Genomic DNA, 13,239 nt, shown 5'->3' on the forward strand with positions numbered 1-13,239 from the left:
AGTCTTAAGAGGACAGCATTTTGTGGCTGAGAAGTCTACAGTTGAATATTCAATTATGAATGTGATTATAGCTATTGTTTACCATTCAGCAGAAAATGTCGTCACCTCTTTCCTCATAATATAATTTCCTTTGCAGTTATCTCTGCATCATAAACCAGGTGTATAAGAATAAATTAGAAACCAAGTGTTAAGATGTGTTCTGTATCCTGTGATGTAACAGTTTCTATGTTCACTGCTTTTTTTTTTTTTTTTTTTTTTATAATTAAAAAAGGCAGAATAAATGCTCACTTAAATTGCAAATCCATCTACACCACCTTCTTTTTGTTCACTCTTTAAGGTTTTGTTTCCCTGATGCATAGATTTGCCATGACACAGAAGAGGCTACTGTTTCATTTCACTTTCTGTGTTGAGCAAGACGACTAAGGAGTCACATTATTCAGTGATGATGCCTAAAGACAGGCAGGCAGCAGTGAAAATCCAACATACTCATACTCTGACATGTTTTCTGGCAGCAGTGGTTTAGGCTTACAATGTGCATGGAAAAGTCTATAGGAGAAGAGGAGCAGGAATGGACTAAAGGCCACCAATTCCCTACCACTTTGTCTATTTTAACCACTGCCTGTTAATTTCCCATATGGATCCACTTTGCTGACCTTTCCATATCCCATTGATTCTGCCCCCCAGTCCATCCAAAACACAGCTATCCAGGTTTTTATTCTCCAATGCTCTGACTAAATCACTCCGACTGATAGTCTATTCCTTCCAGATTTAATTTTTTGCATTAATATAATGTACCTATTGAATAATCTCCTATAGATGCACTGACCTTTTGATGCAATAGAACCAACAATAAAGTAAATCTAATTTAAAGGTAATCTAAGCAATCCCAATAAGGAGCCTATCTTTCCTTAACCAACCCCCTTAAACTAATCCTGGGTTAACTGATGAAGTCTGCAGCCTGCCCTGAACACCACAGTTGTTTTTCTGTCAGTGTCGGATCAAAGAGGGGAGTAAGTTCCAGGGCTGAAGACCTTCTCCTGAGATTGCTCTGTTCTCAGCCCCAAAGTGAACACATCAGTTTGATCATTTCAGTTGATTTCAGATGGTGGGCAATCTCTCTCTCTCTGAAAACCAAAACCTTGAATTGCCTCTGGAAATGAACCGGTAGCCACTGCACTCAAAGCATAGGTGTAGAATGCTCCCCAAGGGAAATCCTTTAAGTCCATGGGCAGCTGTATTGTGAACCATACTGAGATCAGAGTTCTACGCATCACTTTCATATATATCCAAAACTTCATCACTGCTTATATCTTTCATCTCTACTTATGACCCTTCCCACTTCATACAATTTGCTTCCTTTCCAATCGCTTGATTTATATCTCACATCTATTATAACCATCTTTCATGACACCCTCAATGCCTGATATAGTTTCTACAAGTACAAAGCTCAGAAATACCCATTTTAATTAAAACCTTTAACCTATGCCTCAAGAGTCCACATATTAGAATTTCTGGATTACTTTGTGGATTTTTATACTGTGGGTTTGAGCAAAGTGGGTGCACTTTTCCTTCAAATGAGGAAATAATTATGAGACAACAAATAGAAAACCATGTAGACACTGGATATAGTCACTCACTATATCGCACTACTATAAATACAGTAGGATTTTCACACTTTTTCAGAATTCTCCTTCTTTTACATGACTTTTCAGGATTGATTTTGCAACCATTATCCAGACAAATCTCCCAATGATTTCAGTAGAAGTTTTGCCTCATTGTAGACTTCAGCATCAGGCTCATTGGACTATATTCTCAATTCAATGGAGTGGCTTTTGGTGGTGCAATTGCGTTATTGCTAAAAGCAGTTACACAACCAAAGCATCTTATGCTAATTTGGGAATTTTAGTACTTTATTAGTATTTCTCGTAGGGTAACCTCTGCTGGCCAGCTGGGGAAGAATATTTCTTATTCTTCAGACTACTTTTTCCCCCTCTGTGTGCATGTGCTCTATTGTTCTTGCCATGAATTTAGCACACCGAGGCAGTGATCTGGCATGCCTCACTTAGCGTACAGCTCTGTGCAAACTGATGGTACTCTATAAAACATAAAATAAAAATAATTATATAATCTGAAGTAATTGTCACAATCTCATTTATATCTTGAGGTATCACTAGTGTCCAAGTAAGAGCCTGTTTTTTTCCTTGAATTCCAAGCTTTGATTGCCTTCCAAGAAAAAAGTCTTTTCATTTACTTACATCCAGTTTTTTTCTTTTTTTAATTTCCGTAAGTTTCCGTGTGTTCTGTTGCTATTTAGTTCAACCACATCTTTTGAAACACTTTGCAACCACTTTTTACGTACTTATAAAATACAACCAGGATTCACCTTGGCATCTTCTGTGAAGTATATAAGATTAAACTCTCCATCTTATGATGGTAGTTCAGAGCCTCTGAATAACTTAAATAGCTCTTTCTGGACCTTCTCCAGAAATGTTTATATACAGATGGATATAAAGTGACCCAGATGGGATTTAGGACCTTTTGTATACTAGAGGTTGTAGGCATTGAAACCACATTTGGAACCTTCCTCATGCCCATAACACTCCACATGTCCAGCCACAAAGTTGCTGCCAGTTTGCACAGTTGTTTAGTGCACTTCCTCTAAGCAAGGCTAACCATGGTGTCAATCTGTATTGTTAGTGTAGACAACAGTGCTGTCATAGGTGGTCCTCCCAACTACTGACTCACAGTGCATCAGTCACCCCTTAAGTGGCAATTTTGGTAAATCTTTTGGACTCTATAGACCTGAGGTCAAATTTTCCAGAAGCCCCTTTCTTGTATAATTTTGCTAGTAGATCCCACTGCGTGAACTTCTTGTACCCCATGAAGGCTTTAGCCCTTGAGGAGGGCAGGTGATGCTTCCACTGTTCTCCTTCCTTGAGGAAAACTTTGAATTCTGCAAGCAGGCTCTCATTGGAGCCACCCCTCAGAGAGTATCTTGGCTATGCTATCACCAACCAGTGGCCTGAAAGGAAACAAAGGGCTCAATTCTGTTTTAGTTGAAACCAATAGTGTAGGACCTGGCTCTAGGATGGCAAAGCTAAACTTGGATGGCCTGGTGAGATTATGCTATTGTCCAGTGCAGGTACTCATTACAGAGGGCATATGGTTCCCTGATAAACAGGAGCTGGAAGTGCTTTTAGGGCAAGGCATCCCCTAATGAAACTAGTTGGAGCTCTGGTCCAGCTGGGAGACAACCCCATCTTTTTTCCAGCCCTGTTTAGCTCCCTCATATGAGGGGAGGGTGGTGGGATGCCAGTAATGGGCTGAGACCAGGTTCAGATGGGGGAGGCCTGGGAGCAGTGCTTCTAAGTAGGTGGAAATGGCTAAGGAAAGAATGATGAGCTGCATTGTACAATTTATTACCTTTTATTCCCAGATAATTAAGTGAATAAAGTTGCGGCCTAATTAAACCACGTCCATTGTCTCTTGTCTTTCTTCCTACAAATCAGGATAAGCATTTTTAAATATACTTCTCCCCCATTGGTAAACAAAGGGGAATGGAAACCCTGATACAAAGTAGCAACTTTCTTCACTGCACATGTCTGGATTTGCACAGTGACCCATGTTTGTCTATAGCAGTTTATTGTCTATTAACCATTCTTCACTTTTCTCTCTAATGCTGTTTTGTAATCTAATTCAATACATTTTGTTTACCTTCACTATCTTGATGAGAGTCTTCAGTTGGTAGATGTGAAGCTGAAGGTCTAATCTATCAGCCAACCACATACATATGACTTTCATGGAGCTGCTGTACCATTGCTGGAAAGAAAGGTGAAAAAAACAAAAAACTTCTGAAGTATTCATTTAACATATTTAGTAATGAGAGGTAATGACCAGAGATCAGCACTTGAAGTCATCAATGATATAATTTCTGTTAAGAGAATTGCATGTGTTGCTAGGAAACCAACTAACTTGACCTGGACTCACAGGCGTAGTTTGGGGGGCATTGCTCCCCCAAACTGCAAGCCTCAGGCAGGTGCAGAATTTGCCTCTCCAGCCACAGCCCCATTGCCCTGACTGTAGCTGCCCCCCCAAATACAGAAGTTAAACTATGCCTATGCCTGGACTGTGCTTTACATGAATTAGCAATCGCTATGCTGTCTTGGTGGTATAACAAATTCATGTGAAATAGTGTTTTGCACTTTGCTATCTGTCAGTAAGAATGTGTAATAAATACACACATGAAAGAATTGACTGCTGAAAAAGCAGGAAGATTATCTTTAAAGAAAGATTTTGCTGTGCTTCAGGTTTTCCACACCAAACAGGAAAACAATATCTAATATAAGATCAGGGCATCTAACGATGAGGCAAAGATCTTGAAGTCCTTACTTTGTTTTTATTCACTCCTGACTTCGACAAAACACCCAAAGTCAATGGGAGTTTTATTTCAGTAAAACCAGAAACTATAAAAAAAACCCAAGCTTTTCAGGATTTTGCTTTCCATTTGTTACCAACTATGTTACAGGATCTCTTTTTTTTTCTTTTGCATGCTAGGCATGTTTGAAAACATTTTCACTCAAAGCTTTATGAATTGATATGGCAAAAATAATCTTACTGCAGTTAGTGCTCATTTTATCATAAAAATAACATCCAGCGCAAGCATACTAGTGGTCAAGATATAGTACCAAGTCACATTAAAATGAACTAAAGTTAACAGAGTTTTTAGAAAACATTGTTGTAGTAGTTTTCCTCTCTCTCTGATGTAAACTACACTAAGGAGATGTCATTCAAGCAAACTATAAAAATGAAGGGATTTGTTTCATTTTAGGAATAAGAGATTACACTTTGAGAGAGTTCATGTCACATAATTATTTATAGTCTCTTTCCCACAGGGAGGAGCTTTAAATCCTTTCCTGATGTAATTTCCTGTACCCTTCCAACACACACAGATATGTAAAAAAGAGAAATATTGCATCTTTATGCTTTAAAATACAGCATGTAATACAAGATGCATATATTAAAGAAGTTCAACGGAAGGCTACTGTATGCAGCTTTAGCACTCTCTGAATATGATTAGCCCAATTAACAAGACATTGAAAGATTTAAGACAATGTGGTTTCTGGATATCTCATGAATAAAGTAGCATTCTTTATATAAAAAAGGCCATCCTTCTGGAACAAGCTTTTTATGCATATATTGGATATATATTTAAATACTTCTTTATAGTAAATAAAATAAATCTAAACTCAGAAGTGATTAACAATCAGCTTTAAGAAATGTTTGTAATGATTAAACAAAAGATTTTCATGCAATATTGACTTGTATTTATTAAGGTTGCTTTAACAATTTTGTTTAATACATATAAAAGATATTTTAATTACAAATCACAGGAAATAAATTAGTTTAAACTTTTTATCAAATTTATTTCTATTAATTTATTACTGTATTGAACTGAACAAACATGCTGTATAAATGAGTGTGGTTATACAAATCTCAGAAAATGAAGTAACTTGATTTGTTTATTATGATGTAGGATTCATTTGGTATCCAAGGAACATTGTTGCTGACCACTGAAAGATATTCTTTAATAGAGTTTCTTTTCTTTTATTAGTCACACATTTGGGTTAGATTTTTCATTATAATTATTTCCAAATAACTGTTGGCATGAGATAGCGGACACACTGCCTGATAAATTACTTCGATGAGCGGGCTAAGCCAAGTGAGGGTAGCCGATGGATCTCTTACCCTTGGTGAGTTAGAGAAATTGCCTCTCTCTTGCATGTAAAGACTGTTCCGACGGACTGAGTGGAGGAAATCAATTTGTGATTAAGTGACCATGAAGGAGGTTCAGCAATATGCTGTGGGGCATGGAGAGCATGACAAGACACTGAAGATGTTCTGGTCACCCATTACAGTTAAGGAAGTTCCCAGCCGTAACGATTCTTCGTGCCGCTGGAATCAGGCTTCCATGGCCGAGAGAGTGGGACTGCTCCTGTGCAACACATTTGTCACTCCAAAATTTCCTGCACAGGTTTTCTCACAAATCTTCTTCCATTACCATTTTATTAAATCTCATAATCATCAACGTTACATCATTAATCCAAATCCTGCGGCAATGGGGGCATGGCAAAGTGACAGGTGGAGATGACCACTCACAGTCGTAACCACAATCCTGCACGTAGGTGGCCTTGGGACCAGTGCCCATTCAGCTCTGTCCCTGGGGCAGTGGAGAAGTTCGGCAGCATCCTAGGCAACTAAGCAGCCCTTTTTAGGATAGCACTGTTCACTCTTTTTAAAGGAGGGGGCTAGAAAAGATGCCCTAAACATTGCCTGGCCAGACTACTGTGGCTGGCAGATCATCTTAAAAACAATGCAAAAGTAAAGACTCATTCTAAGAGCATGGAATGTCTGCACTCTTATGGACAGAGGTGATGCACAAAGGCCTGAGAGAAGAACAGCTCTTGTCTCCAGAAAACTCTCCTGCTATAATATTGATATTGCAGCACTGAGTGAGACTAGACTGGCTGGAGAAGGTTCCATCAGTGAGCTGGGAGGTGACTACATTTTCTTTTGGAAAGGAAAAGCTGAGGATGAAGACAGAATCAATGGAGTTGGATTTGTAGTTAGAACGTCTTTCCTGAAATAACTTACTGAACTCCCTGTTGGCCTGAATGAATGGCTCATGAAATTTGGATTCCCCCCGAATTCTTTATTGCATGGTACTGTCATCAGTGCCTATGCGCCTACACTGACCAGCACAGAGAAATGCAAGGGGCAGTTCCACTCAGACCTGGACTCCATCCTCAGATCAACCCCTGTATATGACAAGCTCATCCTGCTGGGAGACTTCAACGCTAGAGTTGGTAGAGACAGCAGTGTCTGGAGAAGTGTGATAGGATGACATGGAGTGGGAAATATGAACAGCAATGGACTCCTCTTGGGTAAATATGCAGAACACAGTCTGTTCATCACTATCACCATCTTTAGGCAAAATGATAAATAAAAAATAACTTGGATGCACCCACGGTCTAAACAATGGCACCTGAGACATCCACCATGAGACATCCACAATGTCAGAATTACAAGAGCCATCCGTGGCACGGAATACTGGACAGACCACATATTGGTAAGAACAGTGTTCAACCTGCATACAGTCGCGCCACAGCACAAGCATCCCAAGCTCAACAGAACAGCCTTCAGCATAGCAAAGCTCAAGCACACCGACTATCAGATGCCGTTTCAGCAGTCACCTGATGACAAGCTTTTTTCATGCCCACCAATCACTGGCAACCCAACAGAAAAATGGAACCAGTTCAAAGATGTGATTATTGACACAGCTAAATCGGTGCTGGGGCCAAAGAAAAGGGTACACCAGCATTGGTTTGATGAGAACAACGGGGACATTTCCAAACTCTTAAGTGAGAAGCAGAGAGCATTTGTTGAATAGCAGAATTATCTCACTTCCACCTCAAAAAAAAAAAAAAAAAAAAAGGTTTAAGGGCGTACAGAGCAAGGTCCAGTTTGAACTGAGGAGAATGCAGGATGAGTGGGGGGAGAGGAAAGCTGCACAAGTTCAGCACTATGCAGATATGAGCAATGCAAAGATGTTCTTTGACTCAAAGCAGTCTATGGACCATCTAAAAGTGGGACAACTCTCCTGAAGTCAGCAGATGGCATAACCCTCATCAAAGACAAGGAGGGAATCATACAGAGATGGGCTGAATGCTTCAATAGTCTACTCAATAGACCATCCACAGTCTATCAGCATGTCCTGGATCAATTACCCGAGAAATCCATAAAAGAGGATCTTGATCTCCCTTCATCAGTTGAAAAAGTTATGAAAGCCACCAAACAATTGAACTCTGGCAAATCATCCAGAAAGACTGGTATTCCAACAGAACTGTACCAAGTAGCAGGCCCAAAGGCTATCGAGGTGTTTCACAACATCTTGAGTAGCATTTGAGAGGAAGAAGAAATGCCACAGAACTTCATTCAGAGATGCTACTATTGTGTCACTATTCAAAAATAAAGGCAGCAAAGCTGACTGTGGAAACTACAGAGGCATTCCTCTGTACAGCAGGGAAAATACTAACTCCCATTCTATTGGGCATACTAATGGCAAACACATCTGAGGAGAATCTGCCAGTAGCACAGTGCGGTTTTGGACCAGGTCATAGTATTATAGACATGATTTTTGTTGTAAGGCAAGTCAAGGAAAAATGTTTAGAGCAGAACATGGACCTGCATACAGTCTTCATTGATTTGACCAAAGTTTTTGATATCATCAACAGAGAGGGTCTAATTCTACACAAACTGAGCTGCGCAAGAAGGCCTATACAAAATCATCCATCTGTTCCATGACCACATGACAGTGCAAGTGCTCTCCAATGGTGATTCTTCTGACGCATTTGAAATCTTGAATGGAGTAAAGCAAGGCTGCATATTTACTCCAGTGCTGTTTAATTTGTTCATTGCCTGTGTCCTCAGCCATGCCACAGGGGACTTGGGTCAGGGGATATACATCTTCTACCGACTTGATGGCTCCCTCTTTGATCTTCAAAGACTCAGTGCTAAGACCAAGATATGGGAGAGACTTCTCACTGATGCACTTTTTGCAGATGACTGTGCCTTGATGGCCTATAGACATGATGACCTTCAGGTCATTGTTCACAGGTTTTCTGAAGCATCCCAGTTTTTTGAGCTCACCCTCAGTCTCAGTAAGTCAGAGGTCTTGTTCCAAACAGAACCTCATTCCACTGCCCCAGCACCAGCTATCTTCATCCAAGGCATACAGCTGAAAAATGTGGGTCAGTTCAAGTAGTGGGGCAGCACCATCTTGAGTGACAGTTCCCTGGATAAGGAAATTGCCTCCAGAATCAGTAAAGCTAGCCAGGCCCTTGGCTGAACAAAAGTCCTTAAACACACACAGCATTCGTCTCTCCACCAAACTAAAGATCTATAGTGCAGTATTTCTATCATCTTTGCTGTATGGATCTGAGACATGGAATTTTTATACAAGGCACATTAAACAGCTTGAGCAATTTCACATGAGCTGCCCTTCCATTTAATAATGCACATTTGCTGTCAGGACAGAGTGACCAATATGAAGGTCCTTAAGAGAGCAAACAATCAACATTGAGGAAATTCTATTGAGAGCACAATTTAGGTGGACTGGACATGTCATCAGAATGGAAGACCACCATATCACAAAACAGATCTTTTATGGGGAGCTGAGGTAGGGCAAAAGAAAGAAGGATCGTCCATAAAAGCACATCAAAGATAACCTGAAGCGTAGTCTTCAGTGGGCTGGCATCAGTCTCAAAGAACTCAAGCAAGTTGCTCAGAACAGGACTCACTGGTAGTCTCTGACAAGATCCTCATGTAACAGGTTTGAGCGGCAATGACGAAATCATCTCCAGGCTGCACGTGAAAGGCGCCACAGAGTTGCATCATCAATCATTATAGATATGGACTTTCCATGCCCTCAATGCAATCAACTCTGTGCATCGGGGTTTGGACTCAGAGTCATATGCGTAGCCATAGGTGAGAATTGTAACAATATCACCATCATTGTCAGCAATGGACTACTACCAACAACACTTCACATTTTATTTTTTTTAAATAATGGATAATCGGGTCTTATTCAAGTAAAGGTTGATACAGGATGACTGTCAAGTACTATAACAAATAGCATTTTTGTGAATTCACTTGCTGGACTCTGCTGACATGATAAACTTGAAATCTCATATAGCCATGCATTCTCTCTGGACCATCTATTGTTCTGTGCAACAAGATGAATCTAACCTATCCTCTTGCTGTTTAGATCCTACACATCTTAATCTTTAATGTTATTAATAGGGGGGAGATACAGAACATGATTCTATCAATGAATTTTCATGAAACTAATATTCTTCCAGGAGAAAAAAACCTCACAATTTGGGCTACAATTCACTTCTGCAAGGGAGGTGTGTTGAAATAATTGATAAAGAGTGAATGAGTAAGCTGCAGATACTGTGACAAATTCTGTGATTGGTTATCCTTGTGTAACATCACTGAAATTAATGGAGTTTTAGAGGGAAAATGGAGAACAGAACTTGTCTCATTCTCTCAAATTATGTATATTTTCAAAAAATCTGGATATGTAAACAAAAACTGCCATAGAGTTCAAATTTCATTATATCACCCCAATAATACAGACACATTAACAAGACAGCCAAGAAACTAAAATCACCATTTAGCCTTAGTCCAGCTATATCTGGAGACTATACAATAAATGCTACTAAGGTAATATTTGAGAGGTGTATTAAAATTAACATTATTCCTCCATTGAATAAATATGATCACCAATGAGTCAGGCCAAAAATGCACTTTTATAACTATTAACACAAAAATGTTAAAATCAAAATCACTGAAAATTTGTTAGCCTAGTTTTAACAAGCTAACTGTATACAGGAAAACTGTACAGTAAAATTACCATTAAGCCATACTGCAGTATTATCTGATGTTATATATCAAAACACATTAAGAAACTATTAAAAAGGCATTATATGGAAAATGACAAATTTAAATTTTGAAGCCAGAATTGTCATAGAATTTTTACAAAAATCACAGCTAGTGTATTCTCAGGGTCTTTTTCCCCCAAACAGTAGCATCAGTGGATAGACAGAATTCCTGATACCTTCTGGCCTCTAATACACAGTCTTTGGGCATTTAACATGGACTGATACACAGTAAACACTTGGAATTTCTTCTAGACTATATAAGGTGAATGTTTCCCTATTTCTGTTTTTTGAAATGATGTTAAAAAAGCACAGCGCTACAAACTATTTAGAGAGAGTTGGAAAGCTGGCCACACATTTTGACCATCATCAGTATAGTTTACAGGCAGAGTATGCACCAAATGTGTCATTTGGAAGATCTGTTGCAAACTCACTTATAACCTTTCACAGTCAGATAATGGCTCTTAGCTTTCAAAGATTTTAAATAAAAACAGTTCCTTTTTAACTGCTAAAAAATCACTTTTCCCCTTCTAGCAATGAAACTGGAAGGGCAGTACAACTCTTGCAGATGTCAATGATATTGTATTAGTGGTTTATTCTTTGCTATAGTCTGTGCAGGCATAAAGGAATAAGTGAATAATATATTTTTTTTCATACCAGTGCATGACAGCAGCCAACCACTTTAAGAAAAAATGTTATATTTTTTTCTTATTCATAGTTCATCCACCTTCTGTAAGGGCATGCATTACTCACTTCATTTTTCCTGAGATATCTCTTTTAAAGTAAAAATAAGAGAGAAGGAAAGGCTAGAGTTGACTCTGTGAGACCCCTGTATTTATTCACACTTATTGTGCATGACTGTAGACTGGTAAATCATATTAGCAGCCCGTCTCCCCATCAAGCTGCTACTTGCTTTCCAGCCCTGGGAAGGTTCAACAAATCAACAGGAGCACGGAAAACAGAACATCAGTCTAATCTAGTGTTTAAGGTGAAGTTTTCAAACCCAATCTAAGAAGATCTTTAGAGCAAGCAACAAGCTGAAGGGCTCAGAAGGTGGTATTGACAATGAAAGAGTGTTGAAATATTGAGAAGCGCAGCACTTGTGCATTTTTAATAACAAGAGGGTCAACAAGGACACAACTCCCTCAGTGCCAATAGTTGCCACTGACTATGGAAATTGCCACACCAGGGCTATAAACGCTCTCAGTTCATCAGCTTTCTTAAACAGTTCATCAGCTTTCTTAAACACCCTAAACCCCCTCAGTGGACCTTTAGTCTTGAATTAACAAACCAAAGCAATGAAAGAGGGTGCAGCTTGAATGGCTGGCATTGATCCCCAACTGTGTTCAGCACTGCTACAGGCACTGAAAAATTCTCTCCATTGTCAATAGAAATTGACAAACCTCCTCTCCTAAATAGTGCAGCTGAGCCAGGCTGGATCCATGCAGCTGTAAAGGGCTCCACTCTCAGGGCCCAGGAGTGCTCACAATAGAACAAGCATGAGCTCTTTGTCAGTCCCAGACTCTGCAATTTTCTAACAAGGATTAAAGTTGTTTCTCGGCAGTGCTGGTGAAAAGAGATTTAGCAACATACCGTGCTTTCTTCATGCAAGTTAAAGAGAAGTAGTTAAGGAATTTCATTATTCTGTTGACTATTGGAAATACAAAACAAATATATTAAATTTTCACAATCCTTTTTCTTGCTTAATCTATAACGTTTTGAGAATGATTCAATTAAATATAACACTTATCTTCTGAAAGCAAGCACTTCAGATTTATTTTTGAAGTTTTATAAAAAGGTGCAGCTGTTTGCCACCTGGAATGAAGACTCAATACATACTAATACACAATGCCTTAGACCTTCTAGGTCTGATATTTCTAAATCTGAATCACAAGACCCCATGGGGTTTCTGTGTCTTGGCTGTTCCTGGCAAATGGGCACTGTCAGAATGGTGCTTCTGATGGACAGAAAAAAAATAGTAACATTTCTGGGAAACAAAGCCGTAATATTTTTTCTACTGAAGTGTTTAGCTTGTTATTGATTAGGAATTGGTGCTGTACAAACAATGACAGGTTTTTTACCTCCTCCAGCTATGCTTGTCTCAGTAGGAACAATAGCAGAGATTATTACACTTTCCACTGGAAAGATTGTATGTCATGACAGGAAAAGCTAAATTGCCAGTGTAAAATAAATACTTGAGTTTAGAATACTGTACCAGCTGTATCAAAATGTATAGCACTAATGGTATGCTTCAGAAAAAAATTAAATCCTGAAAACAGTACTGAAGGTAAAGAAGGTTTAAAAATGAAAATTATAAACAATAAATAAGGAAATTAAATAATATGAATATTTTCAAAAGATCTGTTTAATAATCTAATATTTCAATCATTCTATATTTCCCCAGCTACACAATGGAGATTATGATTCTGACCAACTTTGAAGAGTGCCTTGAGATCTACTGATGAAACTGCTATATAAGACCAAAATATTATTATTATTTATTGTATCTTTAAGGACACTTTTTGAGTTTAGGGATTATGGCTAACGTTTTCTTATAGGAGTGCTGAAATTAGACACCTAACTCCCTATTCATACATCTAGATAAGTGGCCTGATTTCCAGAGTTACTGAACACTCAACTCCCATTGTTTTTAATGGAAGTTGTAGATGCTTGGCACCTCTGAAAAATCAGGCCATTATCTTGGTGACTGCAAACAGATTGAGACATAAAATTAGACATC

The 13,239-nt window shown here is 38.8% G+C and overlaps 1 protein-coding gene across 3 annotated transcripts in view; it reads right to left on the minus strand.

Moving 5' to 3' along the window:
• CADPS2 (calcium dependent secretion activator 2) overlaps positions 1-13,239 on the minus strand; it is a 501,284-nt gene that overhangs the window by 1,864 nt on the left and 486,181 nt on the right. For all 3 annotated transcript variants that reach the window (XM_067564292.1, XM_067564291.1, XM_067564293.1), the window contains one exon: positions 3,715-3,819. In XM_067564292.1, the coding sequence (XP_067420393.1) occupies positions 3,715-3,819 (105 nt within the window). The remainder of the gene's footprint in view (positions 1-3,714; positions 3,820-13,239) is intronic.

This window comes from Emydura macquarii, unplaced genomic scaffold, assembly GCF_026122565.2.
Source record: "Emydura macquarii macquarii isolate MOO-44397 ecotype Brisbane River unplaced genomic scaffold, CSIRO-AGI_Emac_v2 contig_2636, whole genome shotgun sequence".
Classification (NCBI taxonomy): domain Eukaryota; kingdom Metazoa; phylum Chordata; order Testudines; family Chelidae; genus Emydura; species Emydura macquarii.